Source organism: Plectropomus leopardus, chromosome 17 (genome assembly GCF_008729295.1).
Source record: "Plectropomus leopardus isolate mb chromosome 17, YSFRI_Pleo_2.0, whole genome shotgun sequence".
Classification (NCBI taxonomy): domain Eukaryota; kingdom Metazoa; phylum Chordata; class Actinopteri; order Perciformes; family Serranidae; genus Plectropomus; species Plectropomus leopardus.
In genome coordinates this window covers 3,444,734-3,470,347 of record NC_056479.1, presented here as the reverse complement: position 1 = coordinate 3,470,347, position 25,614 = coordinate 3,444,734, and the positions used below count along the sequence as shown (strand labels likewise).

The 25,614-nt window shown below is 41.4% G+C and overlaps 1 protein-coding gene across 2 annotated transcripts in view; it reads right to left on the bottom strand.

Moving 5' to 3' along the window:
- Window positions 1-24,958, bottom strand: part of LOC121957289 (potassium voltage-gated channel subfamily C member 1-like) — an 87,620-nt gene extending 62,662 nt beyond the window's left edge. For both annotated transcript variants that reach the window (XM_042505848.1, XM_042505849.1), the window contains exon 1: window positions 24,328-24,958. In XM_042505848.1, the coding sequence (XP_042361782.1) occupies window positions 24,328-24,870 (543 nt within the window). In that variant the 5' untranslated portion in view covers window positions 24,871-24,958. The remainder of the gene's footprint in view (window positions 1-24,327) is intronic.
- Window positions 24,959-25,614: the final 656 nt, after the last annotated feature.

Below are 25,614 nucleotides of genomic sequence, written 5' to 3'. Positions count from 1 at the left end.
GCATGAAAGGGGACTGGATGACTGAAGCCTCCCACTGTCTTCCACAATGACTGACAGCCTGGCCCCGCCTGCCTGCCTCATATTGATGTTTTAACTGGCCGGTTAGATGAGGTCATCAGCTGAGGAGAGCACTCTGCTAAGGTCATTTATTGATCATCTTTCTTTTCCATGTGTTTCTGTGTTTGTTTCTGTGTGCTGGTATATCAGTGTGGGCGGTCTTGGCTTGTGAAAAACAGAAGCAGGCGAATTACCGAGAGGGCCATGACTTAGGTGAGATCCCTGCAGATCTGAGCGCCTTTATACAGTAATTGTATCTCTGTGTGACTGCAAATGAAATAAGGCAGTGAGGCTAAAAGGGGAGAGGTCTTTATGTTTTTGTCTTGAAACTCTGCAGCAAAGAGAGAACTGCTGCAGATGCAAGACTGGGGATGTAGTTCAACTGCCAACCCACTGACCCACACACACACACACACACACACAGACTCACACCTACACAATACTGCAGAGCCCCAAGGACTAAGCAGCTGGTTGGCCTCCCAGGCAGTGGCACTCCCAAGAGGGGACCGGGGGGGCTACCCTGATACAATTGCTGGCACCGCGATTGTCCCCCTTTGGCAAAAATAACTGGAGGGTGACATTACTGTCTGTGAAAATCTGTACTCTTTTTTTTTTTTAACCCTTTAACCCTTTTTAACCCTTTTCTTTCAAAAACTTGGGAAGCAGGCAATGAGCAACCTCAGTGAAAATTACCCAAAATTTAGATAGTAAAAAGTTACAAAATACTACCAGAAAATCATTAAAGAAAGAAAGAAAGGTGAAAAACATAAATAAACAAGGAATTGACCTGGAAAAAGTCCTTAATAAAAATAATTAACAATAATTACAATAATAATGTAACAATTTTAAATATATGGTTATGATGATTATAAATACAGTTTTGCAGACATTTTTCCTTAATTAAAAAAAAATCTAAATCCACTAACTTATTTCAATTTCGCGAAACATTTCTTACCAAGTTGCTCATGGTCTTTTTAAAAAATGTTGAAATACTTGTGAAAGTAGTCTGAGTGCAACTAAAAGGGTTAAGGTAGAGTTATGGTAGTGATGTCTTTTGCAAACAGGCAAATTAATACCTCCATTGGTACAAACTATGTCAATATAGCTTGTTGACAAGGGGGCTAAATAACTTTCTGTCAGTGTCAATCAGGGTTCTCCTTCTTGTTAAAGGTATATATATTTGTCTTTTTTAGAAAGGACAACCAGCCTATTTGTGGAAAATAATTCGCCAAGCATCTACAGATACATAACACACTAAAACAGGATTGTTGGGGAACTCAAAATGTGAAAAAGAAAATCCAGTATCAGTCGTGCTCTAGCTGTGGCATAAAAGGATCTCACCCCGTTAAATAATTTAGGGCAGCTGACAACAAACCTAAAAGCAGAATTAGTTCAAAAAAGCACAGAGAAAAAGCAACACATTTCAACAAGCAAAACTTTCCTGGTTATTCCCTATGACAGATTAGATGCATCTATTTATCAATCCATTGTTAATGTAAATCAGAGAAGATATTTCTGTTTCCACCATGCTTTATTCCATAGAGTATATGTTTTATTCTCATTTCCAGCTTATTATGTTCCAAAAGGACAGCTTGACAAGATGGTTTTTCACAGCTAAAAGGTTTTCTTCTGCACAGCACCTGCAATATGACGATTACTTCTGTGTTTCATCAGCTACACCAAGACACATCAGGGAATAAGCTCGGGTGTTTTCGCCTGTTCACATCTTTCACTTCTCTCTATCAGCCCATCCATTTTCTAAATCTCCCCACGTTTTACCTCCCTCTCTTTCTCTTGTTAGTGTGAGCAATCCTTTGTCCTCGATGCACTCTTGTGGCGAGGTGCAGTGTCTTACATCTAAGAGTTTTTTGGCAATGTCAGTGGGTTGGTCAGCCACTTTGGTCAGACTGAAATATCTCAACGGCTATTTGATGGATTGCCATGATATTTGATACACATATTCACAGTTCCCAGAGGACGAATCCTCCTGATTTTGTTTATCTCAGTGGACCAAAGGCTGGCGCATCCTCCGAGTGCACTGCTTTAAATGCCTTGTAGTCTAACCACATTAAAAGGCAAGCTGTTCCAAACAGCTACACTCACAGGGGTGGGGCAAATATCCTGCTGTCATGGAGAGCGGCGAGACGCATTAATCGTTTAAACGGGTGCATACTATTAGACAGTCTCTCCTCGAAGGCTTTAAAGCTGGGGTATGCAGTTTTCTAGACAGGCAAAGAAATGGCAGAATTTGAAGAGACACCGTCCTCCTGCAGCTCTTTCCTCTCTGACCTAAGCCCCTCCCACCAGACGCACATATGCATGTGCTTCATACAGTAACCCTGTGTTTCACATACACTGATTTATTTACCCTTACTTAAACAAGAGCTCTCTCTCTCTCTCTCTCTGTATAAGCCCACAAATGAGACAAGAATTCACTAGCTTCCAAACCACAGTCCCTCCAAAACACTACCTATGGACTTCCTCATCAGAGGGAGGGCGGGCAGCGGCTCCGGGTACAGACCTTCAGTCAGCAACTGTAGTGGCTCCAATTTAGCAGTCACAGCAGGTTGTCTGATCCATCAGTCCATTTTCATTCCAAAGTCATCAATTACTACTGCTTTTGCAGTGCTTTTGGCGTAACATCCTGACACCAAAAGCTGCCTTTTGTGGCATTATAATTTGCCACCGGGCAGTGTCAGCTGAGAACACGGCTAAACAGAACTGTTTGTAGTGGTATGATAAGCCAACGGATGGTCAGAAAAGACCTGCCGCATCAACATGATATGCAGCCGGATGGTACCTGTCACATCCACAAGATACGCCATTGGATGGCTTTCATGTTTAGTCTGGTGTACACTTCCCAGCTGAATGTGTTTTTTTCTACACCTTACTATGTGCCCTATTTTTCCTAAACCTAACTTTGTGCATTTGTTGCCATGTGCTAACCACTTGCAGCATCATGCCAGCATGTACATGTTTTGACGTCACAGTAGCAGCATCCTGGAACATCAACAGCAGATGCAGAAGGATACCAAGAGCGTAATATGTAGATGTTAAAGTTAACATCTACGTTAAGTTAAAGTTGGTAACTTGTGACAACTTGGAATGAGAACGTGCTGGTTAGTCTTTTGCTCAGGGTAGCAGGAGGCTAAACTATTAGCAGAACTGTCTCTCCATAACTGACAGACTTTGCTGATATTGACGTGTTTTATGTTGTTTATTGTAAGACCTTCTTTTACACTATTTTGAAAAGTCTGTCTTGCTTTGTTGGATTGATTTGCAGTGTAGGCAGTGAATGCCAATGCTAGAAGAGCAACTTTCCATGCAGGATTCACACCATAAAATCAAGCTTCCACCATCTGAAGAGATGGTCATGCACATCTGCATTTGTAAAACAGCCAATAGGAACACCCTCTACAGAGAAGTTACCACCGTAAAGTTATCACAGACATCTGTCCATGCTGCTTTCTATCATTTACTGTTCTCCAGTCTGTCTGTGATGTTGAACAGACACATCACAGCAATCCCTACACATACAAAAAGGCATACTTGTCTGCTGCTGTTAGGTGTAAAAAGCTTTACTCAACTGGCAATGAGAAAGCAGTCCATAGCCTATCTTTGGTGGGTTTACCCGTGCTTGAAAAACCTGTGTGCATGCGCTAATTTTGGTGGGAAAGGGGTATATGTTAAAAGGTCAAGTTCGATGGCCGTGCGTACTGGGTGTCTTTGCAAGAGGTTTGTGTTAGACCATTGGGAATTGGGTACCATCGCACATTTCACCTATACATTTCCTTGGCAAGTAGAAAGTCCTTCAACCAATGCAGGGATTTTTTGGGGGTTCAAGCAATTACTCAGGAACTCAATTCAGACACTGGTTCCTGCAATTAAAACTGAAGTAACTGCAGTTCCTGTCAGCAGGCCAAGCACCTTGTTTGGGCCCTGATACACTAAGTTGATGGCCGGCGTTCAGTCAATGTCGGGCTGTTGGTGAGCGTATTAATGCCTAGAACACAGTGCATATGTGTCGCAGCAACAACACTGCAAGTGCAGACACCATGAGCACTCAAGACGCAGCAGTTGGGCAAGGTTGCCGTCACACTCAGCTCAAGCACACTGTAGCGTGTTCCAGGTGTTCGCCCTATAGTTTTGTTGGCATGTCCCACACATTGGGCAATACCCCCAAGCCCATTAGCTGTAGTCTTTGCAGTGTGTTCATGTGCAACTTTTTGGCCAAGACACAGGTGATTTGAGGCAACGCAACAACCAGCCTTTGTCGCCACCACTTCTTTGATGTCGGTTTGGTGTGCCTGTGTCTATAAATAAATCAATGACGTTGGACATATCGCGTGTGCACAAATGGATCTGCAAAATCTTCCCCACAGATATTCGGAAGATGTTCCAAAAACATAATGAAAGATGTCCTTTCCTTTTCGGAAACACACACAAAAACAAATTCAGGAAGTAAATAATGGAGTGGAAGGTTAGTGGTTTGGTTAAGCCTCACGGTCAGGAAGGATTTTCTACAAATGGAGGAAGATGTCTGCCACGGCATCAAAAAGTGAACTGCTCCGAGGTTTCCGGAGGACACAGGTGATTTGCATTAGCGAGAGAAGAGGGAATGAATTGCATGGCTTTCTCCTTCACTATTTTTTTTCTTTTTTTTGTACACTTAGCCTTTCGAATGCAGTACATTTCCGCTGCATCATACACTGATGTAAAGAAATGCCTGGAGGTACATTAACTAGCCGGCATCCGCCATCACTTAATTCCTTTCTTCCTTCCTTTCCTACTTTCTTTCATTCGTTTTTCATTCCTCTTTTCCTTCTTTTTTTCCCTCATTAATTCCGTTGTTTCTTTCTTTCTTTTTGTCAAATACACTGACGGGCTACGTGATGAAACTGCAAACATAGTAAGAAAAGACAATAAAAAATAGGGTATAGTGTTCGAACATGTGTGTGCTCAAGAGTGTGTATGTGTGTGTCTACGCATAGCTCTGTCCCTTGAGTGATTTAAGAACGGCACAAGACCTTAGGGACAACAAGAATGAGAGCAGGATAATGGAATATGATGCAGAGGGACAAACCAAAGACGGGAGATGATGAGTCCAATATAAGCACAGATATCATTTTCTTACAATACAACCATTAAAACAAATGTTTTGTTTTGATATCCGACACTCTTTTGACTGCCTGCACTTCTTTACATTTCTGTCACTCAGGCACCCAGCACCGCTCCATCTCTCCTCCCGTCTCCCCGGTACTCCTTCACCCACACAGCTCACTGAGGTGAGGCAGGCAAACAAAAGGCGGTGCACTTTTTTCTGCTTAGTTCTCCTGTTCTCCCTCATCGCTGCAGTGCTCCACAATGCCATTCACATTTGTCCTTGCAGAAATGTTCCTCGATTTTGCTGTGTCCTCTCCTCCCCTCCCCTCCCCTCCCCTCCCCTCCCCATCTTCTCCTGAAATAAAAATACCTTTCCTTCAGTCGTAACTTTGGATATTCAACACAAGTCAACCAATCTCAAACCTTGCAGGGAGCAAGGGGTTGAGAGCAAAAAAAGGCTCCTGACCAAACGGGGGACAAAAAGTGTTCATGGTTTGTGAAAATATTTTAACATCTAGTCGTGAGCAAAGTCATTTTTCTCAAGATTTAATACTCAAGCAGAGCTAAGAGAGGAGAGTCACTGTAGGATTTCTAGTCTGGTTTTCAACATTGAAACTTTCTGAGATGGGGTGAATGACGTAAACATACCACTGCTTGGACATAAAATATCCTTGTTGGCACATTTAGGATGATTGTCCTTCTGCAATATTATAAAAAAAATACCTTTAAAGCTGAAAGTCAGCACTTTAACTTCATAGACAATGTTTTATTTTGAGACTGTCCTCAACAGGACGTATCTACAGCCAGGTTAAGACTCATTTATATTACCTTTATGTGCGAAAATAGAAACCTCTGTTTCGAACGTTGTAAACGCCCCTGCTTTCATGCTTCCATGCGTCCTTTATGTTGGTATAAATACTACAGCCAATAGATGGCACTAGAAGGCAGAGTCAAAGGTTTCAGACAACAACAAACCAGTGGTGGAAGAAGTATTCAGATCCTTTACCAAAGTAAAAGTATCAGTACCACCTTGTGAAAATACACTGTTACAAGTAAAAGTACTGCATTAAAAATGGTATTAAAGTAAAAGTCAGTAAGTGTAATCAGGAAAATGTTCTTAAAGTATGAGAAGCAGAAATACCCAGTGCAGAAAAAACTTTTAAAAAGAACACATAAAATCAAAATTGATTTAAAAAAAGAAAAAAAAACACTACAAACTCAAAATTATTGAAAAAGAAAAAAAATCCATAAAAATCAAAGTTATAAAAAGTTTTAAAAAAAAATTAAAAACAAAAACAAAATTTCAAAATTATATAAAGGAAAACACACCCCTTAACTCAAAATTATAAATAAATAAACAAAAGAAGAAAAAAACAAAATTATAAACAAAATAGAAAATAACATCCCCCAAAACTCAAAATTATTAAAAACAGGAAAAAGAAAAAAGAAAATGACTTAAATGTCAAAACAGTTGAAAATTAATATTCAGCGAATCGACTGATTGTTAATCAACTAATTGTTTAAACTGTACTTGTAAAAACTTGTAACTTGTAATTTAGTTCACAACAAAACATCATAATTTATAAACCCTACTTGTGTTTTTTATGCAAAAAATCCTAATTCGTAAAGTAATTCAAGCTGTCAGATAAATGTAGTAACGTAAAAGTGTAAAATAGCATGAAAATAAAATACTTGAGTAAAATATGATTACATAATCTGCTGCCACAAATACATTTTCTATTTCTGGAGTTGGATTGTTAATTGGGAGAGCTACTGAATATATATAGATGTTTTAGTTTAATAGCACCATACTGTCGGAGCACAGAGCACACTCGAGACAGAGCAGCAGAACTTCAGGTGCACTGAAAGTTAAAACTGTTGATTACCCTGAATCTTGCTTTCACTTAAAAACAGCTGCTCCTCTCATCCATCAATCTGATAGGATAAAATCAGCTCTGAACGGATAGACCAATCAATTACACACCCTGTGAGTCACAATCCGCTGCTGAGGAAAAAAATTACTCATGGAGAGCTCGGTCTGCACTGCATTCATAGACCCACAAAAACCTCATACCTCACGGATCCAAAATGACAAAAAGTGACACACACGTATTTCAAAGAAATTAAAGGCCTCAGCGTAGCTGTAGACTTGCTATAATACTTTATCATGCATCTTTTTAAAAACCTTTGTTTACAGACAAGAGTATTTAAAGGATGTATTCCTGTCCACACTGAAACTTGAAACACACAAACTGTACACACACTCTGTAAATTCACTGAGCACCTGAGTCCAATCTGATTATGTGTGCATTTGTAAAGCAGCGGTCAGCAACCTATTCATCTCCATCATCAAATAACACACGTGCACATATTCCCCTGCATCAAAACACACGCACACGCACCTGCAGAGATTTCTCAGCACAAAACAGAAAGGGAAAGATTAAAGCAGATGAATTTATAGAGGCCCAAATGGAACATCACACGATACCAGAATTGAAAGAAGAGGGGAAGAGAGGAATGAATCGGAGGGGGGGGGGGGGCAAAAGGAGAGATGCATCTGTGTATTTTCCCTCACAGAATTCTCAGCTTCTTCATCACTTATGCAATAATCCTTCCTTTACCTCTCTCTCTCTCATCCCCTACTCCTCTTCATATTCATCTACTCATCGTCCTCCTCTCCTCCATGTCTTTATGTCACCTTCTGAACGCCGTGCTGCAGCATTACACAGCTGTCACTCTGGGATTCTCCTTTTCTTCACTCAGCTTGTCCCGCAGTATGCATCACACAAAACCAATCAATCAACAGTGTGGCATGAGAGAGCACAACGAGCATACAGGAAGCCTTTAAGTAATCATTGTATTATCAATGCAGAGCATGAGGACTGACAAGGAGGTTTATGGCATGACTTTGTGTGTGTGTGTGTGTGTGTGTGTGTGTGTGTGTGTGTGTGTGTGTGTGTGTGTGTGTGCGCGTGCGTGTGTCATAGACTGCACAAAAGCAATGGATGTAACCACCACAACGTCCCTCACTGGGTAAGTTTCCATGAACCCTTAAATTGCGTAAATTGAAATTGCTAATATAAAATACCGTCTGATAGAAACAAATCAATTTCGAAAAACAAAATCCAATTTAGGGCAAATAAGTTTTTACGCTTGCATAAGTTGTTATTTCAGGCAATTTGAAAAAGACGTATTACATAAAACTACAATGGAAACACTTTTTTGGCTTTCCTAGGTCACATGATGCTATGGCTATATGCTATGCTTGTCAGTAGGAACTTTTCTCGCTAACATTGCTAGGAGAGCAGAGCTGTGTACATTTCACTGCAGCAGACGTGTATGCCATTCTGTATGCATGTGTGCGTTGCTGTTTTTTTTCTGGTTTTTTTTTTGGTTGTTTTGGTGTGTTATGTTCAACAAAAAATCAAAAAAAAGGATAGCAAATTGTAGAAAGCTGCATAGAGGCCAGTTAAAATGTTACGGGGCTTACTTCTTTTTATCTATTTCTTACTTACATAGTCTCTTTTTCAAATTAATGTGGATCGATGTTTGAGTGCTGCTTGGGTGGAGATGGACCTTATTTTTCAAAGGTCCATCATTGCATCACTCTCCACCATACATCGCTGTACAGCTGTCATGAACAGGAAAATAAGCTATGGCGATATGAAGAGATAAAATACAGCTGACTCTGCATTGAAATCTAAAGAAAGAAAAAATGGACCCGCTTTCTCTCTTCCCCTTCCTTCCGTATCCCCCAATCACTTTATCTCTTCCTCTTTTTCTTATGGAAAAACGAGAGCCAGTTTGTGGTTTGAAGAAAAAAAGATGACACAAACCTACTTAGTAAAACAGCACCCACTTCTTTCTGTTTAATCCTATGTGCCTCCACTGTGGTGTTTAATGATCAAATGATCAGGAGACAAATAGTCAGACTGTTGATAATTCCCACGCAGCATAGTTACTTAGCTCTTCAATGATTAGTGCTTTTTCTTGCTCCACATTTATCCTCATCTAGCGATAGCTTGTCATAAAGTAAAATTATAAGTGAAACCACAAGCACAGCCAAAAAGACTAATGTCAAACATTTTTATCTTCTTTTACAGTGGCTTTTTGTCCAAGTACTAGTCAGTAGTTATTCATACTTTTTACTTTCTCGTGGATCTTTCATTCTGCAATTGTTCCACTTCACATACAGTGTAAACTTGTTTCAAAAGAATGATTCAACATTTTGGTTACTCAGCATCTCAAAAGTGAGATGACAAGACTGATACTACTCTCATGCCTGACCTTTAAAAGTCACTCATTAACATATTGTATCTGGTGTTAAAGTTTGAACAGGCTCCGTGGAAGGTTCAGTGTGACAGCAGCAATAATGTAATATAGTCAACAAACTAATGGTGCTAATGGTGGGTCATAAATGTGCAACTTTTTTTGTTTTGCCAAGACTATATACTGTATCAAACAAAGCCAGAGACTGTGTTGTATTAAGTTGATGTGAGCTGTAAATTCACCACTATTTAGCAGAGGGTCTCTCTTCTCTGCTTCTCTGTGCTGCCGCCTGCATGTCTGCAACTTCCTGTACCAAACAGTGGTGTGAAAGTTGAGAGGGCTCACTCTGACGCAAAATCTGGGAACCAAAAGTACACTGCTCAGCTGACCTGACTTGCAACACAAAGGAAAAAAAAGGAACTGCTCGTCTTGAAGCAGTCAACTGAGGTCTCTGGCTGACTGATAGGCAATGCAGTACTTGGTCGGTGCTGCCTTGCTGGACAGTTTGACCGCTCTGATTGGTTGTTTTCGTCATGCCATAGAATGCCATTAAAAAGCACAAGAAAGAAGAACATGATTTTTTTCACAGATTATCTGTCTCGTGTATTTTGCAGAACATAGTGACAGTTATAGTAAATATGACTTATTAAAACTATAAAATAAATAAACTATAAACTATGATATAAACTTATTTTCCTAAAAGTTATCAACTACAGATTTAAGCTACAATAATCTTTTTAATATTGATATGCAGCTTTAAGTCAAACAGTGTAGACTTGTTTTGTTCTTGTTCTTTCATTTTGCACTAAAATAGATTATTTATGTGTCTGAAGTGCAGAATATCTTGTTTTTAAATAAATTCATTATATATATTCCCTAAAAAGTAAAACAGTTATCCCTGTTATGGCTCTGACACCCTGAGGCCCCTCCAGCTCTTGTGTGCCTGCTGTTTGCTACAGCGCCCCCCGCAGAGCGCCACCATGAACACTGCCGCAGGGTGCTCTTCCTCTCTGAAAAGAGACAAGCTGTGTGTTTGTGTATGTGAGACTGCACCAGGGGCTCGTCTCCTAGAGTGTGCATCAGAGGCGCTGTAACACCTCTACCCCCACCAGGGGGACGAGGTGTGTGTGTGTGTGTGTGTGTGTGTGTGTGTGCGTGTGCGTGTGTGTCTGTGTGTGTGTGTCGAAATGACAGAGTGAAAGAAGGCTATATTTAGAGGGAGAGGAAGGAGTAGAGGAGGAGGAGGGTCGGGAGGGAGAAAGGGATCCTCTAATGTGTTTTTGGGCTACTTGAGGAAGAAGATTCACAGAGGAAGCTGCGGTTACCACTGTGTTTGGTACATTGAAGGTTGTACATTCATGGAGCCTGTGTAAAAGAATCATGTCTGTTTCCAAACTTTGGCACCGCTGCTTTCCCCTATATTCCCCTAAGGAGGAATTGTTTGGAAAATCCTGAGATTACAACAATTAAATTCAGTTTATTCAGCTTCTCATGGGACTTAATAAGAACATCTGCACTTCTCACTTTGTATCTGAGTACATAAAAATATTGCAGTCTACACAAAAATGATCATTATTTTTTGTGTCTTTCCAGAAGTCTGCTGGTTCTGTGTCAGCCCATTATTTAACAGTAATGTCTTCATCATGCTTTTAAAGGGACAGTACTGATCCTTTCAAAGTGGGGTTGTATGTGGTACTTATCCATAATAGGAGTATTACATACAGTAGATGCTGGGTAATGTACTGCTGCAGACGGGTCAGCAACAAAATGTATTTTAGCCACCCAAAAATGGTAAAATGGTACAAGAAAATTACCTTGAAATTGGTAAAAAAATAACTAATTTAATTTCTACTACTAATACCACTACTTCTGTGAAAGCTAATAATAATAATAATAATAATCAATCAATCAATCAATCAATCAATTAATTTATTAATTAAATTACAAAAAGGGAAAAGTGTAAAAGTGTAAGATTTAATAGGAAAAGTGTCCAGAATATCCAGAGAATAATATTTATAATGACTTTAATTTTAAAATTATGTTACAGAAAAATATATGTATGTTAATATAAAATTTCAGAACTTTTGGGAGTCTTTTTTTGTTTTATGCTTTTTCTTTTATTGCTTATTTTCAGGTCATTTTCTTGTAACATTTTATTTTTACCATTTTCTTCCTAATTTTTTGGCCTTCTCCTCGTGTTTTTGAGTGACATCAAACCAACGTGTCCAGGTTTTAAATGGTTAAATACCAGAGTCACACAATAAAACAAGCAAAATAACTGTTCAAGGCAGCATAAAACCAGCAGCTCCTGTGTTCAGCGATGTTAAATGTTGAAAATTGAAAAATTATGTTAAATCACTGCTTTTATCAGTGGAGTCTGGCTTTGAAGAGAGCAATATAACAACTTGATCTTACAGTTAGAAATCACTGTCTGACATTAAGGTAAAGCAGTGAAAATACTCTGCCACCTACTGTATGTAACACACTCTCTATGGATAAGCACTCCATAGAACCCCACTTCTAAAAAGCTGAACTTTCCCTTTAATGGCACGTCTGTACAAGCTGTCTGCTCTATGGTTTGTTATTCCGTGGCGTGGTGTGTACTGAATGTTACAGTGATACTGTTAGTTCGGTCAAACGCCTATGAAAGGTTTCCTCGGGTCAATAACTCCCCTGAGAAAGCTCTTCAAATGTCATGTTTGTCATGAATAAATAAAGTCACGCTGACCGCAGTGTGTGTGTGTGTGTGTGTGTGTGTGCTTGCGTGAGTGTGTGTGAACTGATACATAAGTAGGGCTTTGCCTGTGATGTGTTCGTGCATATTTATGTGATATTTTGAATTACACCATTTTGACAGTTACAGCACACAGCTGTGGTTCAAGTAGAGGTTTACCACACTGCTGTCATATTCTAAGTTGCTCACAGCTCATCACGAGTTTTGAAGAAAACAAATTTTAAGGAGACTGTACGTTAAACTCCTCACCACTTAGTACCATGATTATTCTACACCTTCCTGCAAGAAAATAAAGGTGTCGAATTAATTTTATAGTCAAGATTTGAACACATTCTAGCTTTTAATCTGCCATATCAATTATGCCAATGTTTGTATTTTTATTCATATTAAGTGGACAATAAAGACCAGATCATATTAATCATGCTGACAAGTGTATTTTATTTAGATAAGTTGGACAATAAAGGCCAGACAGTAATAAAAACAGGGTCAATAAACACCAGGTTGCACTTTAATGGCTCACATGCTAAGTTCAGCACGGATCGCAAATATGCAACATATTTTGCCAACACTAGATATCAACAAAAGCCAGACACTGTAACATAAACTTTTTGTAAACTGTAAATTCACCACCTCTACACCTATGGGGCAGTCTTTATCTCCCTCTGTGCCACTGCTTCCATGTCCGCAAGCCCAACACTGTTGCTACGTATGATACGTATGAAATGTGTAAATGTCATTTATTCATGGTTTACAAGAATGTATAATGCCTTCATGTTCTTGCGGTGACTCGGCTGGCCTTGGACAAGCTCCACCTCCTCACAGTTTTGTGACTGGAGTCAGTCAGGCAGGATGATGACGGTGCTGAAAATATCCATCTTGCTATCTTCAACAAGCTGCATTCAATTTCCTAAAGGATCTCAAACCCAAAGCGAATTTGCAGTCTGCACACTACTTCAGCACTTGAGCGCTGGACAACGTCTGCTTCAGCAGCTGCTTCACCAAAGTGCCAACAAACAATTACCAGCAAAACAAGCGCTCCTAAATTAAAATTGCGCTCTAAAGTCGATTCAGCACTTCTCCACCTCCAGCGATGCTTCTATTTTCATGTCGCAGCCTGGTGCCAGCGACCCACATCAGCCACTTCAGCGCTGGGTAGCACCACAGGGGAACAAACAGCACATGTAAAGCTTTTCATTTTTCATAGGACAGCTCTGTTAGCTGAAATCTACACCTTCTATCAGCTCCCTCAGCAGTGAACAACTCAGCAGCTCAGCACACTGACAGGATTCATGCACTTCGAGCACTCAGCCAGGATTCTCTGACACGTGCAGGGGATCAAACCAAGCACACCCAGTGGGTATTTGGAGGAATTTCAACATGTTAGAACTTTATCAAAGTGTCACTACTGCAGAACAACTACATTTTCTTCAGGTGTGCTTAGAACATGAACACTAAAATTATTCAAAGAGGCTGTCAAGGATGTTTCAATTACTGTATGTTTCAATTGTGTTGCAGTGTGGGGAATTCATTAGGGACACTTTTAGTTTGAATGTGATGATTTGTAATTTGTGTAAAATGACGTGTTGATCCCATTAAAAAAAAAAAACAAAACTGGGAAATCAATTGCCTTGAAAGGAAAATTAAATAGTTATGTTTACTTTATATGCAATTGTTAAATGTACTTATACTTATAGCTGTATTTACTTAATTTTGTGGTGTTGTTGCAACTTTAAAATGACAAGTGAAATTACCTTTTTTTAAGTGTTAGCAACTTGAGTAAACCAAGTTAGTCTGGCTTAACTTGATTATCGCAAAAAAAAAAAATTATTTAATGGTGACGTTACGTTTTTTTTTAGTTATGTGCTGTAATTCTCTTATACACTGAATTAATTTTTAGCTCATTTCCTCTTTGGTTGCTCATTGCCTTCTCCCTATGTTTTTGAAGTAGACTTAAGTTAACTTAACTATAAATATAAAGTTAATATAGATTCATACTAAAAGTTATATTTACTTAACTTTTTCAAGACAATCTGAAACATAATGTCTGTATGGCAATCCATCCAACAGTTGTTGACACATTTAAATTTGGAGCAAAATAGTGGACCAACAAACTACTGCCATCACAAGAGCCACACAGCTAGCACGGCTAAAACGACTGGAAAAAAAAGTTTTAAAAAAAGTCCAGAGTGGGTTTAAAACAGACCAGGCTAGAAAAAGGACAGCATCACAACAAGTGCCTGGAACAATGTTTTATGGACATCACTGCCACTAGTCTTATGTAGTCAGATGAATCTCCACAGCACAAAGTCGAACAGATCGGTAAACTAGTGAAGTAAGTAGGCGGGTTTACATTAACCCTGAAATTGCACAAACTGAAACTAAACCTTTTTTTGGCTTCTATAGGTCACATGATGCTATCTACTGTATGTGCCTGTCAGTAGGAACTGGCTCCCTCATGATACAGCAGGAACTACAAGAGGTATTACTGCAAAAGTTGAGCAGATCATCCGGAAGTTTTGAATCAACAATTCTTCTGTGAAATCGTGGACTGTCGCTTCCCAGAAGTCCCTCATACGTTTCGGCCTCTAGGTATAAGGGGCTTGCCTTTCCATTATCACTCGCATAACACACCTACGTGGCCTTGGATTGGAAATAATGATGGCCAGTGCGGTGGCTGCAAATGAAATAAAGCTGCTAATTTTTTGAACATCCACTCAAGTCACATAAAATCACTCAGTGGAAATGCAGTCAACTTGCAATTGTGTTTTATCAACATTTCGTAAATATCACTTACGTTCTGCGCAAATCTGTAATGGAAACCCGCCTTGTGTCACTGATGTATGTCGCTGCTCAGGTAAAAATATGTGGCAAATCAACTCTTACAGGCCATTTCAGACAAACAATCAACATCTGGCTTAACTGTCCTGCACTGGGCTTTTCTGATAGAATGTGTAAAACGTAAATAGTGGAATGAAGAGAAAATAACCCTAAGCCTAAATAGTTGGCTAATGGCAGGTTTCTAGCCACAGTCTACATCCAGCGAGTCAGGCTACACCGCCACAAAAACTCACAAAAAGGCAGCTGGTGGTTGGTTTTTCAAAGTATCTGTCTTTGAAACCACAGAATGCTGTTCATTGTTGTTTAGGTAGGAGAATTAGTTGCAAAAGGAAACTGAACGATTGCAAAGCAAGCGCCAAGAATTTGTGGACGAAAATAATGCATAATATACAAACCATCCAACCCACTATAATGTCCCACAGAGTATAGCTGCTAAATGCAGGCCAGTTTTCTACCACAGCATAAAATTTACATCCAATTCCAATATTTAGTGCCAATGCAGGAGGTTATGTGCGCTTTATGTAGCAAAGTGGAAAATAAAGGTTGGAGGACAGTATAGTGCGCTTTAGTGCCTTCAGTGATAGCACAATCTCAACCACTAATTCATCTCTAACTGTAGAGATCCATTACCTTTCCTTGCTGACAAAGTGAGAAGAACATTTATCACAAGCACAACCCCCCCTAACAACAATGATTAATGAAGGGAAGATTGGTGATATTTTGTCTTTTTTATTGTCAATAAATCTTGTGAAAAGATAAAAACTCATAGTGAGCTGAACCTACTAACAAGTATCGTGTGTATAAGGCTGATATATATCTTCATCTTCTGTGTGAAAGAGCTCCATTGTCGCCCCAAAACTATTAGAAGCAAATCAATGAGCCACATTGTTGTTATGACAGTAAAAAGTCTGTTTGGGAGATATTTGCTAAAAACTACAATGGACCACGTTTTTTTTTTAAATAAATGAAACATTAGGTACATGATTTTAAAACTGTCTTCAGACAAGAACGAAAAGGCTTAGGGCTGAATGAATATTAAATGGTTGAATGCATTGTTGGTTTTGGTCCTTTCATATGATTTGTCAACAAACAAACCCAATCAGCAGACAAAAATATTGGCTCTGTACATTTCTGCATACTACAGATAGGTTATATTTTTTTGGTAATATGTGACAGATACATTGCAACTTTAGGTTTCAGCAGTGCTGTTGTTAGGTTAAGGTGCAAAAACCACCTGGTTATGTAATGAAAGAAAATCATGATTTGGCCTAAAATACCCAGTTTGGGGGACAAAATCCCTGCTGGAAAAGAAGCAATGTCTTGTAAAAAACAATTGCTTTGCATGCCTTTATTCCAGCAGGAAATGCAATGATGTTGTGATTGACAATAACTGCTTTTCGTGGCACTATCCTGACTGAAAATGCAGTGATGTGTCTGCGAAAGAAGATCAAAACACAGCAATGTCTCAGTAAAAAACAAACCTCTTGCCGTGGCACTATCCTGCTGGAAATGCAGCTTTGTAAAGCAAATACTTTTCGTGGCACTATCCAAATTGGAAATGCAGCTTTGTTTTAGTTTATCCCTGCTGGAAAAACAGTTCACTAAAATGCAACAACTTTTGTTGTTTGTTGGTCCAGAACAGTGGTCTGCATCTTGGCACGTGTCCTGCCAAGGTGACACACCATCCGCTCCACCTCATGAAAAGTCTGGTCATACACTACGACACATTAGCAACCTTTATTTAATACACAGGAAACATGCAAATGTAGCATCTTCATGTATTGCAGAAATGCACAATGCAAACGTTTTCCTCCGGTGACTGGTTTGAAAATACTGCACTGAGCATTTTGCTCTCAGGAAGCTTTCTTGCTGCAATCTCAGCAGCTCCTTGTGGTTTTCTTAAAACCCGATCTGTTCTTTAGACGCAGGCACCAAAACAGTGAGGAGGGAAGGGTGTTCAAACCGAGCCAGTAGGGTAGAAGATCAGCTGCATTTCTTACTTCCCTCACACACACACACACACACACCGCACAGCATGTCACAGCAGATCATTCTGCAGTAATCTGCTGCATGTGTGAGTGTACTGTGTACGTCGAGGCTACCGAGGCTTACTGAGCATGCTATTTTCTCTGCTCGATTAGCTGCTTTTGTGCAAGTGTGTGTCTCTGCATTCAATCAGTGTCTGTGTGTGTGTGTTTGCATGTGTGTTACTGACCCCCCGTGAGGCGAGAGGACAGTGGAGATCACTCAGAGGTTAAACGCTTTATTTCTTGACATGTCATCAAATACAGTATGGTGTCCCTCTCTCCCTCTCTGCAGCCTCTCCTCTTACATTCACGCTTCTTTCTCTCTCTCTCTCTCTCTCTCTCTCCTGCAATGGGCGACACAGAGAAAGAAAGCTCTGTCGCAGCATTATCCTGAAAAGCACAGAGGGGGAAGGGGGACCCTGGTGGATATATTGCCTATAGCGCAACAAACCACTAGAGAGGGAGGGGATAGAGAGAGAGAGCGGTGCGAAAGGTTTTAAAAAAACAGGAGGAGCGAAGACTCCGAAAAAAATATCACGAGAGAGAAAGATGGGAAGATTCTGAGAACCGCTGAAGTGTGTGTGATTTAATATCATCATCTGGTTGTCATTGTTTTGCTGCAGGTGCCGAGATTGTGCAGTGACGTTACCACCTCTCTTACCACTGAAGGTCGGAAGCACCTGCTCTATAAATAACATTGGCTAAGTCATTGTTTTTGGGTGAATCAGTTAATAAACGGGGCCAGATTCCACCCACTGACCACCTGTCACCTACACTCTTAAAGGAGTAGTTCGACATTTTGAGCATTAGACATTGCTTTGCCTTTTTTTTTTAAAGTTAAGTCAGGGAATGGGAAGCCTTGCTTGGTGTAAAGACTGGAAGCAGGAATACACCTGCTGCTGTTTTCTTCTGGCTGTGAATCGAGTGATTAGAATATAACTTGCAGTTTTTGTAACAAAAACTATATTTCTGTAGAATATGTTCAATGGAAAATATACAGTTCAGCAGGGGGAGGTGTGGTGGGGTCTGAGGAGTCAGGAGCGCTGGGGGAAGTTTCACTGGATCGCGGGCTGTTGCTCGTTCTACGGGCTGTGCCTCTGCTTTTTTTTATTGCCCGCCACCCATGGCACCACAGTGACGATAAAAGTATAGAAGCGGATCAAGAGACGCACCCACTCCTCTCTTGTTCTCTCAAACTAAAATCTGACCAAACGGAAAAATTAGGCAGTGCTGACTGAGTGTAAACCAAGGTAATGTCACTGCACTGCCAATTTCTCTCCTAAAATGTTTTCAGAAACTTATTTTAATGCCCTTTTTAGCTGTAATGGGAGAGTTTGTGAACAGGAAGTAGGCGCAATATTGCTTCCTGCACAGTGAAAAAGAAGGCTTAAAAAAACAGAAAACAAATTTTCAACAAATTGTTTTGTTTTTCCACACAAACGTTTAATGTCAAGCAGGTCGTGCACATTATCTGCAGGAGCAATTGTTACATTATTATAAGGGTGATGAGTAAAAATAACTCACATGTGAAACAAAGCCTCAGAGAATGAGGTCAGAATGACATTAACAGAGCCACAATTGACTGCGTGTGGCAGTACAATAAGTATGTGTAAGTGTGTGTTGGTATTTTCTTCTCTCCTTGAGGGACTGGGAATTGCCATCGCACCCCGCTGCGTGAAGGGATGGAGAGATGGAGAGAGAGAGAGAGAGAGAGAGAGAGAGAGAGAGAGAGAGGAATGTGTGTGGGAAGGTTTTGCTTACAAAGGAACACCATTCAGCTGAGACATCCACCTGAATGAGGCGAGCTGAGACATACGGCCTGATCGATAAACGGATACGAGCGTCCCAGCCTGCCGAGCTCAGCAGAAAGAGGGGGGAGAAAGGGGCAGCGGGAACGAAATCGAGGGGGTGCAGAAAGTGATCCCCATCCCCTTTTCTACTTGTTCTTCCTTTACTGCTTCTTACTCTCAATTAATCCCCCTTTCTCCTCCACCTCCCCTCACCAAAAACACCCCCCCCCCCCCCCCCCTCTGTGTCTCTCTCCCTCCTTCTCTGCAGCAGACTACAGCGCAGTCAGCTACTACGGGGACTGCAGTGTTACGCTATAGCACAAGCAGAGAGCTGGAGAGAACGATGAAGGGGGTGGGGGGCGCTGAGGAGGGAGAGGACAGGGGGGGGGGGGCTGAGTAGCGATAATAAGCAATCCAGCACTCAGCTCTGAAATCGTGGTAATAAAGCAGCACGAGCTGTCACTGGTGATGACTAGGGGCTGTAAGAAAGGAGGACAGGAGGAAAGAGAACGATGGAAAAGAGATGGAAAGCGGTGCTACCTCTGCAAGGACGCTGCGTATTCTTAATGAACAGATGCGTGAATTGATCGAGTGATCCAATCGCTCATTTTTGAATGTCCAACATAAGACGCTGGCAGGACGAGCAGCTTCGCCCTCGTCGTTCTCCAGCGAGCTAATCAGCTAAAACCGAGCGGGACCGCCTGACCTCAGCCTACCTGAGCTCTGCTGCTGCACTCGCTGCCCCCCTCCGCCCCCTCCCAACCTATCTTTATGTCACCGCGCTGGCACCGAAACTATTGACTGCAACACTTTCAAAGTCACCTCAAATGTCATACCGATGCCCCCCACCCCCACCCCCCGCGTTCAATTTGTCTTTTTTTTCCACTGTCAGTCCCCATTTGGTTCTTCGATCTCTTGTTTGGCTGCTATTTAATTTTCTGACCTGTCCGGTTTGGTGCATGAAAGCTGCACAAGGAAAGACTCTGGCCAAGCCTCACAGATAGGCTCGGGCGGTATTACAGTATTAAGGTATACCAGGGTATTCACAAATCCATAAGGTATGTGTGAGAGTATTGCTTTTCTTAACATTTTGTTGGGTGGGATTAGTGCCACACACTTATAAGGTATGAAGTATGAACTTCATGCTAGTAGTATGACGATAGACCTACTGGCAATTACCAACACCCCCAGCTGCACATTTGGGACTCCTCCTGTACATTAAAAGTACAAATACACAGACACACTCAAGTAATGTCAGTTCAGCCTGCTGAGAACATCTGAGTCAGTATAACATCAGTGGTGGCTCTTTACTTGTGCTGTGCAAGAGTGGAAGCACCCGCAGGAATATGCATGCTTCTCTGCAAACTTTGATACTGATAACAAAAATCTGTCACTACAACCCAGAAGAAATGTTGGTATTGTACATTTCTGCAAACCATGTTACTTTTGCACCTTATTGTGCAGTGATTATACAATGCTATGGTTAACATGTGGTTAGGTTTAGATGAATGTCAGTCGTGTTTTTTAGCTGCCTATCTCAGGTCAGGACAACCTTGCATCCAGCCAAGAGTATTTATTTTTATTTTATGTTACTGTCAAACATTTTTAACATTCTTGTTTTCTATGAAACCTGTGTATGGAAACTGCATTACGGTCAAGGTTTGTTGCAGGACATTTCTGAGATTTTAGAAAGTTTCTAGGATTTTGGGACATTTTTAGGATTTTAGAAAGTTTTTAGAATTTTAAGACATTTCTAGGATTTAAGCTTGATTCCAGGACTTTAGGATGTTCCTAGAATTTTAGAATGTTTCTAGGATTTTAGGACATTTCTAGGCATTACGGTAAGGTAAGGGGAATATCATGGTTAATATTTAATTGCAGGATTGTCGCAGCATGCAGACTGCTTTCCCCTGTATGAAAGTCAGACATACTGTACACCCATCCACATGCTTATCTTTCACCTTGCTACTTGAAGGGCACATTGCTTTCTGCATAGACACTCAACGTTGGCATTGGACATGAATGGCAAGGTGCTGAATCATCAAATCATCCGAATTTAGACATGAATAATGAGCTGCAACATGCTTCTCCAGGCTACATGTTCTTATAATTGTATAGATTTTGAGTGTTATATGCATGTTTTTTTTCTAAATTTTCCCACAAACTCCCTGCTCAGGCCACAAGTGCTCTATGAACCCCTTGGTGGACAAGTGTTGCTCTAGACATTGTGAGCATGTAGTAAATGTGTCTCCATTTGTGTGTCTCCATCCTAAGTCAGGGAGAGCGACTGAGTCAATATGCTGTCTCTGCGCATACAGCAGAGTCCACGGAAAACACCTCAACTTCCACTGATCCTGGTCAGCACTGGCCTCTGCCTCTGTAAACGCCTATGGATTTGTAGAGGATTAAGCAGAGGAAGACACGGGTGAGAGGTAGAGCACTGACTGCACAGGTGGAGGAAAGGCTGAAAATGAGGAGGGGAAGGAGAAAAAGAGAGAAAATCCAGTTCACAGGAAGAAATGGGAGAAATGGAGCAATATAAAAAAGATAGCATGACAGCAGGAGAAAGGGTGAAAACCAAAGACTGAATCACTAACTGATTGGAAAGATAAGGATACAAGTTAAATCTAAGTAGTCTAGTAATTTATGAACAGCCCACCAGGACCAGAAGTTCAAACTAGTTAGGACCTCACTGTGGAAGGGACTCAACCTTTTATGATCCTGAGAGTCACTTTGTCAATCTGTTGTGTCCCTTGTCCCCTGTACCACCCTAACCCAATCACAAGTTAAAAACACCCGATACTTTGCATTTGCACATTTATATGTGACAATATGTTGAAACTTAATCTATGGTTCGGTTTAGGCACAAAAACCACTTAATAATAAAAGAAAAATATCATATTTTGGCTAAAAATACCCATTTCTTTGGGCAAAGTCTAGGGTTGGGAATCACCAAATGCCATATGATATAATATTATGTTTACACCACGATACACTAATATTGTGATTTTAAATATGTAGCGATATGCTGATTCAATCCATTGTTTTCCATACAAAGTTTTAAAATTTGAATGGGCTCTGCAGGTTGTTTAGTGCAACAGCAGCATTCACTTAATAAAATAAACATGCCAATGGCGCAAACTATGGGTTGCAGATGTGCAGCAATATTTTTTGCAGACGCTAGATATCAAACAGAAGCCAGAGACTGTATCGTATTAAGATGCTGTGAACTGTAAATTCACCACTTCTAAGCAAAGGTTCTCTTCTCATCTGTGCTGGTGCCTGCATGTCTGCAGCACGCAGCACCTCCGTGTATCAAAGAGAAGCATGGAAATCAAGAGTACTCACTCCACAACAAGATCTGGGGACCAAAACGTCTCTAGAAATACATGGCTCGTGAAAAAAAACAAGTGCTCGACTTGAGCCAGTCTCAGTTGATGAAGGGTGTCCAACTGTTGATTTGAATCTCTGACATTAAGGGGCAGCACTACTGGAAACTCAGCAATAACTCCCTAAAACACAACTGGTTTTGCTGTTTGTCGGTTGTGAAACAGTGGTCTGCAGCTTTGCATTCCCTTCACCAACTCAAATATATCACTTTAGAAATGCTGATATGATACGTATTATGATACGTACTGGTTTGCAGAAATGTACAATGCCAACATTATTCCTCTGGTGACTGACTTCCACCCCTGACCCCCTGCGTCATCACATACTGCAACTCCACAACTCTGCACCACTCTCCACACCAGCATATTTTAATCACCGTGAGAGAAGTCAGGCAGAAATCAAGGCCGTTCATACCCTTAAACTAACGTTAACCACTGGACACAAACTCCAGTCTATGGCATGTATTCAATCCATGCCAGTCCACCACCCTGATCCCTACAACTTGATCCTCTTTGCTACATAAAGGGTGCACTGTGTCCTGCATTAGTACATGACGTATGTTACTGGCAGAATGATTGCAATGGCAAGGGCCCTGCAAAGACAAGACGTTTATGTATTAGTTTGATTCAATAAAGCCCTCACAGACACCTTTCCTCATGTTGCTGTCAGAATACTGCTGCATGCTCTCCATGCTGAGAGCACCGTGTCTTTTTTTAAGCCATAAAAAGTTCTCCTCTGTCGCTCATGCCAAATTCAAACCAGCTACAACATTAGCTCTAATATTTAGAGGCTAAAAATGACATTTGATTCATTATTCTTCAGTCTAGACTGTGTGTTCACAGCAAAGGAATGAAAACAGATATTTTACAGTGTAGCGCACCAGTGTTTGCTTCATCATCTACCCAAACACACACAGGCACTCCGGTAATGCAGTCGCCATCACCTGCCAGCATACTTTAAGTACACTCATGAGTAATGCATCCATGCGCTCACCTATGCACACACAGAAAAACACACACGCACAAACCCAGCAATCTTATGGAGGAACTGTGAGGCTGCTGCTATTTACAGGATTTTGTTATTGTTTCATCAACAGTAGAGAGGGCAGATAGACGGAGGCACCAACATTTGGATTTCCACTCAGTCACTTAGTGATTAAGTTGATTATCGGACTGTAAAACAATTTACACCAAATGTGGACTGATAGTGGAGAGAACTTGGTCCCAAATTAGGGTCACGTCTAATTAAATCACATTTTTTGCTGGAGAAATAATTTGGCACACACAGCCAGGAGAAAAGAGAGACAGGGAGAGAGATGGATGGATTGATGCGCACAGACAAGTGCAGTGGCCAGATCTTCAAACAGTGATATCAGTGGGGGGATTAACCCTTCGAAACCTCGATCAGCATCACTTTTCTTGTGCTGCATGCAAGTATTTGAGACCTGAGCAAAGTGGATGGATTTCTTTTAAATACACGGGGGGAAATGGCAATGAGCAAATTGGCAACAATTGCTCCAGTAAATGCGAGAAATTAGTAGATTTGGAAAAATATTTTTAAATAGCTAGCGAAAACTTTCTGGAGAATTAAATTTATAATTATTAAGTTCATATATTTAAAAATAAAAAGTTAAAAAAAAAAAAAAAAACAGAATAATCAAATATTTTAAAGCATTTTTAGGTCATTTCCGTGTTTTCTCACTCTTTTTAAAAAAAAACCTTTTTCCTGTTTTTGGTTTTGTTTGTTGTGTTTTGTATTGGCTAATTTTAGGTACCGTTTTTGTACTTTGTATTAATTTCTTACCAATTGCTGGGTCATTTCCTCTTAAATTGCTCGTTGCCTTCTTCCCATGTTTTTGACAAAAATCAAGCCAATTTGCCCGGGTTTGAAAGGGTTTTAAGGAAGAAACAGTGGCGGGGAAACTAAATGGAAGAGAGAACAGGCGAAAACACAGCAGCGAATTTGAATATTTGGAGACACCCCATTCCTTTAAAACAATTTGGGATGAACTTTTACGCGCAACAATGCGCGGTGGCCAAAAGCGTGCCAAACGAGGATATGAGAGCGCAGCGCCGGAGAGACAAAGAAAGAAAGAAAACACCAAAAAACGCGAACTCACCCGGGCGTATTTGGAGGAGTAGGGGTCCTCGAACAGCGCCCACATGTTGGGTTGCCACACCTCCCACCACGTCGCCCTGCGGCCGTCCTCCTGCATGCACAGCCGCTTCAGGTCTCCGTCCGCCCCGCCGGTGAGCGCCGGGTCATCCTCTGGTGCGTCCGGCTCGGGGGTTTCGAAGCTGTCCAGGGCTTCCTCTGCGTCGCGGTGCTGCCGGTAGTTCATCCAGCAGCACGCCTCCACGTCCGTCTCATCGATGCCCCAGAAGGCGAGCTCCTCCTCGAAGAGCGGCCCGCACACATCGTTCGGGCAGTGGAGCTTGCCGGTGCGGTAGTAGTTGAGGATGAAGGCGAAGGTAGCCGGGTGGCGGTCGAAGAAGAACTCGTCGGACTTGGGGTCGTAGTCGAAGTTGCTGTAGGCGTCGGGTTCGGTCAGCCAAGACAAGCGCGTCCCCGGCAGCGTCTTCAGGGTGCTCCGGTAGGTCTCGTGTCGGATCCCGCCGCAGTTGATCACGATCTTCTCGCTATCTGACGCCGAGCAAGTCATGGCTGCGCTGGAGCATGCTTCGGTCGGTGCGCCCGACTGCTGCTGCGGCTACTGCCCTTCCCCATCCACCGCCGGTCCCCGCTTTGTAGGCTACTGTTATACCGTCCCGGCAAGGAGTCACAGGGGCAACTGAGAGGAGGAGGAGAGAGGAGAGGGAGGAGGAGTCTGCGCGCGTGTGTGTGAGAGAGAGAGTTGGAGAGAGAGGTGTGTGTGTCTCAAAGTGTGTGTATGACAGAGAGAGAGAGGGAGGGAGGGAGAATATGTGGGATGCGGATTTTATGAATCAATAGATTTGCCCGCTGAATGACTGACCGGCTGATTGACTGGCTGATTGAATTCTTATTACTGGATCATTTGATGTTATTAAGGTCAAATCTGCCGTTGCTGCTGAACAAATCTATTCACATTCTGCACTTTTTGGCTCTGTGCTTCTGTTCAGTCTGCTGCATCCTTGGACTCAACTGCAAAGACAGAAGATTTATTGAACTGAGAAGCAGAGAGAAACAGACAGTTCTTCTTTTATGCTGCAAAAGCGCACAGAATGCACTGAGGTTATGGTCACCTGAATATCACAGCCGCTGTTGAACAAACCTGCTACATGCCACCGATCTTCAGGTTTCAGTCTTTCCGCTAGATCAGGGACACTTAACTTGCTTTGGGGGGCACTTCTGCAAAATGACAGGAGGTCAGGGGCCAGTCACAGCAGCCCCATGTATGATTTAAGGACATTTCTAGGATTTTTTG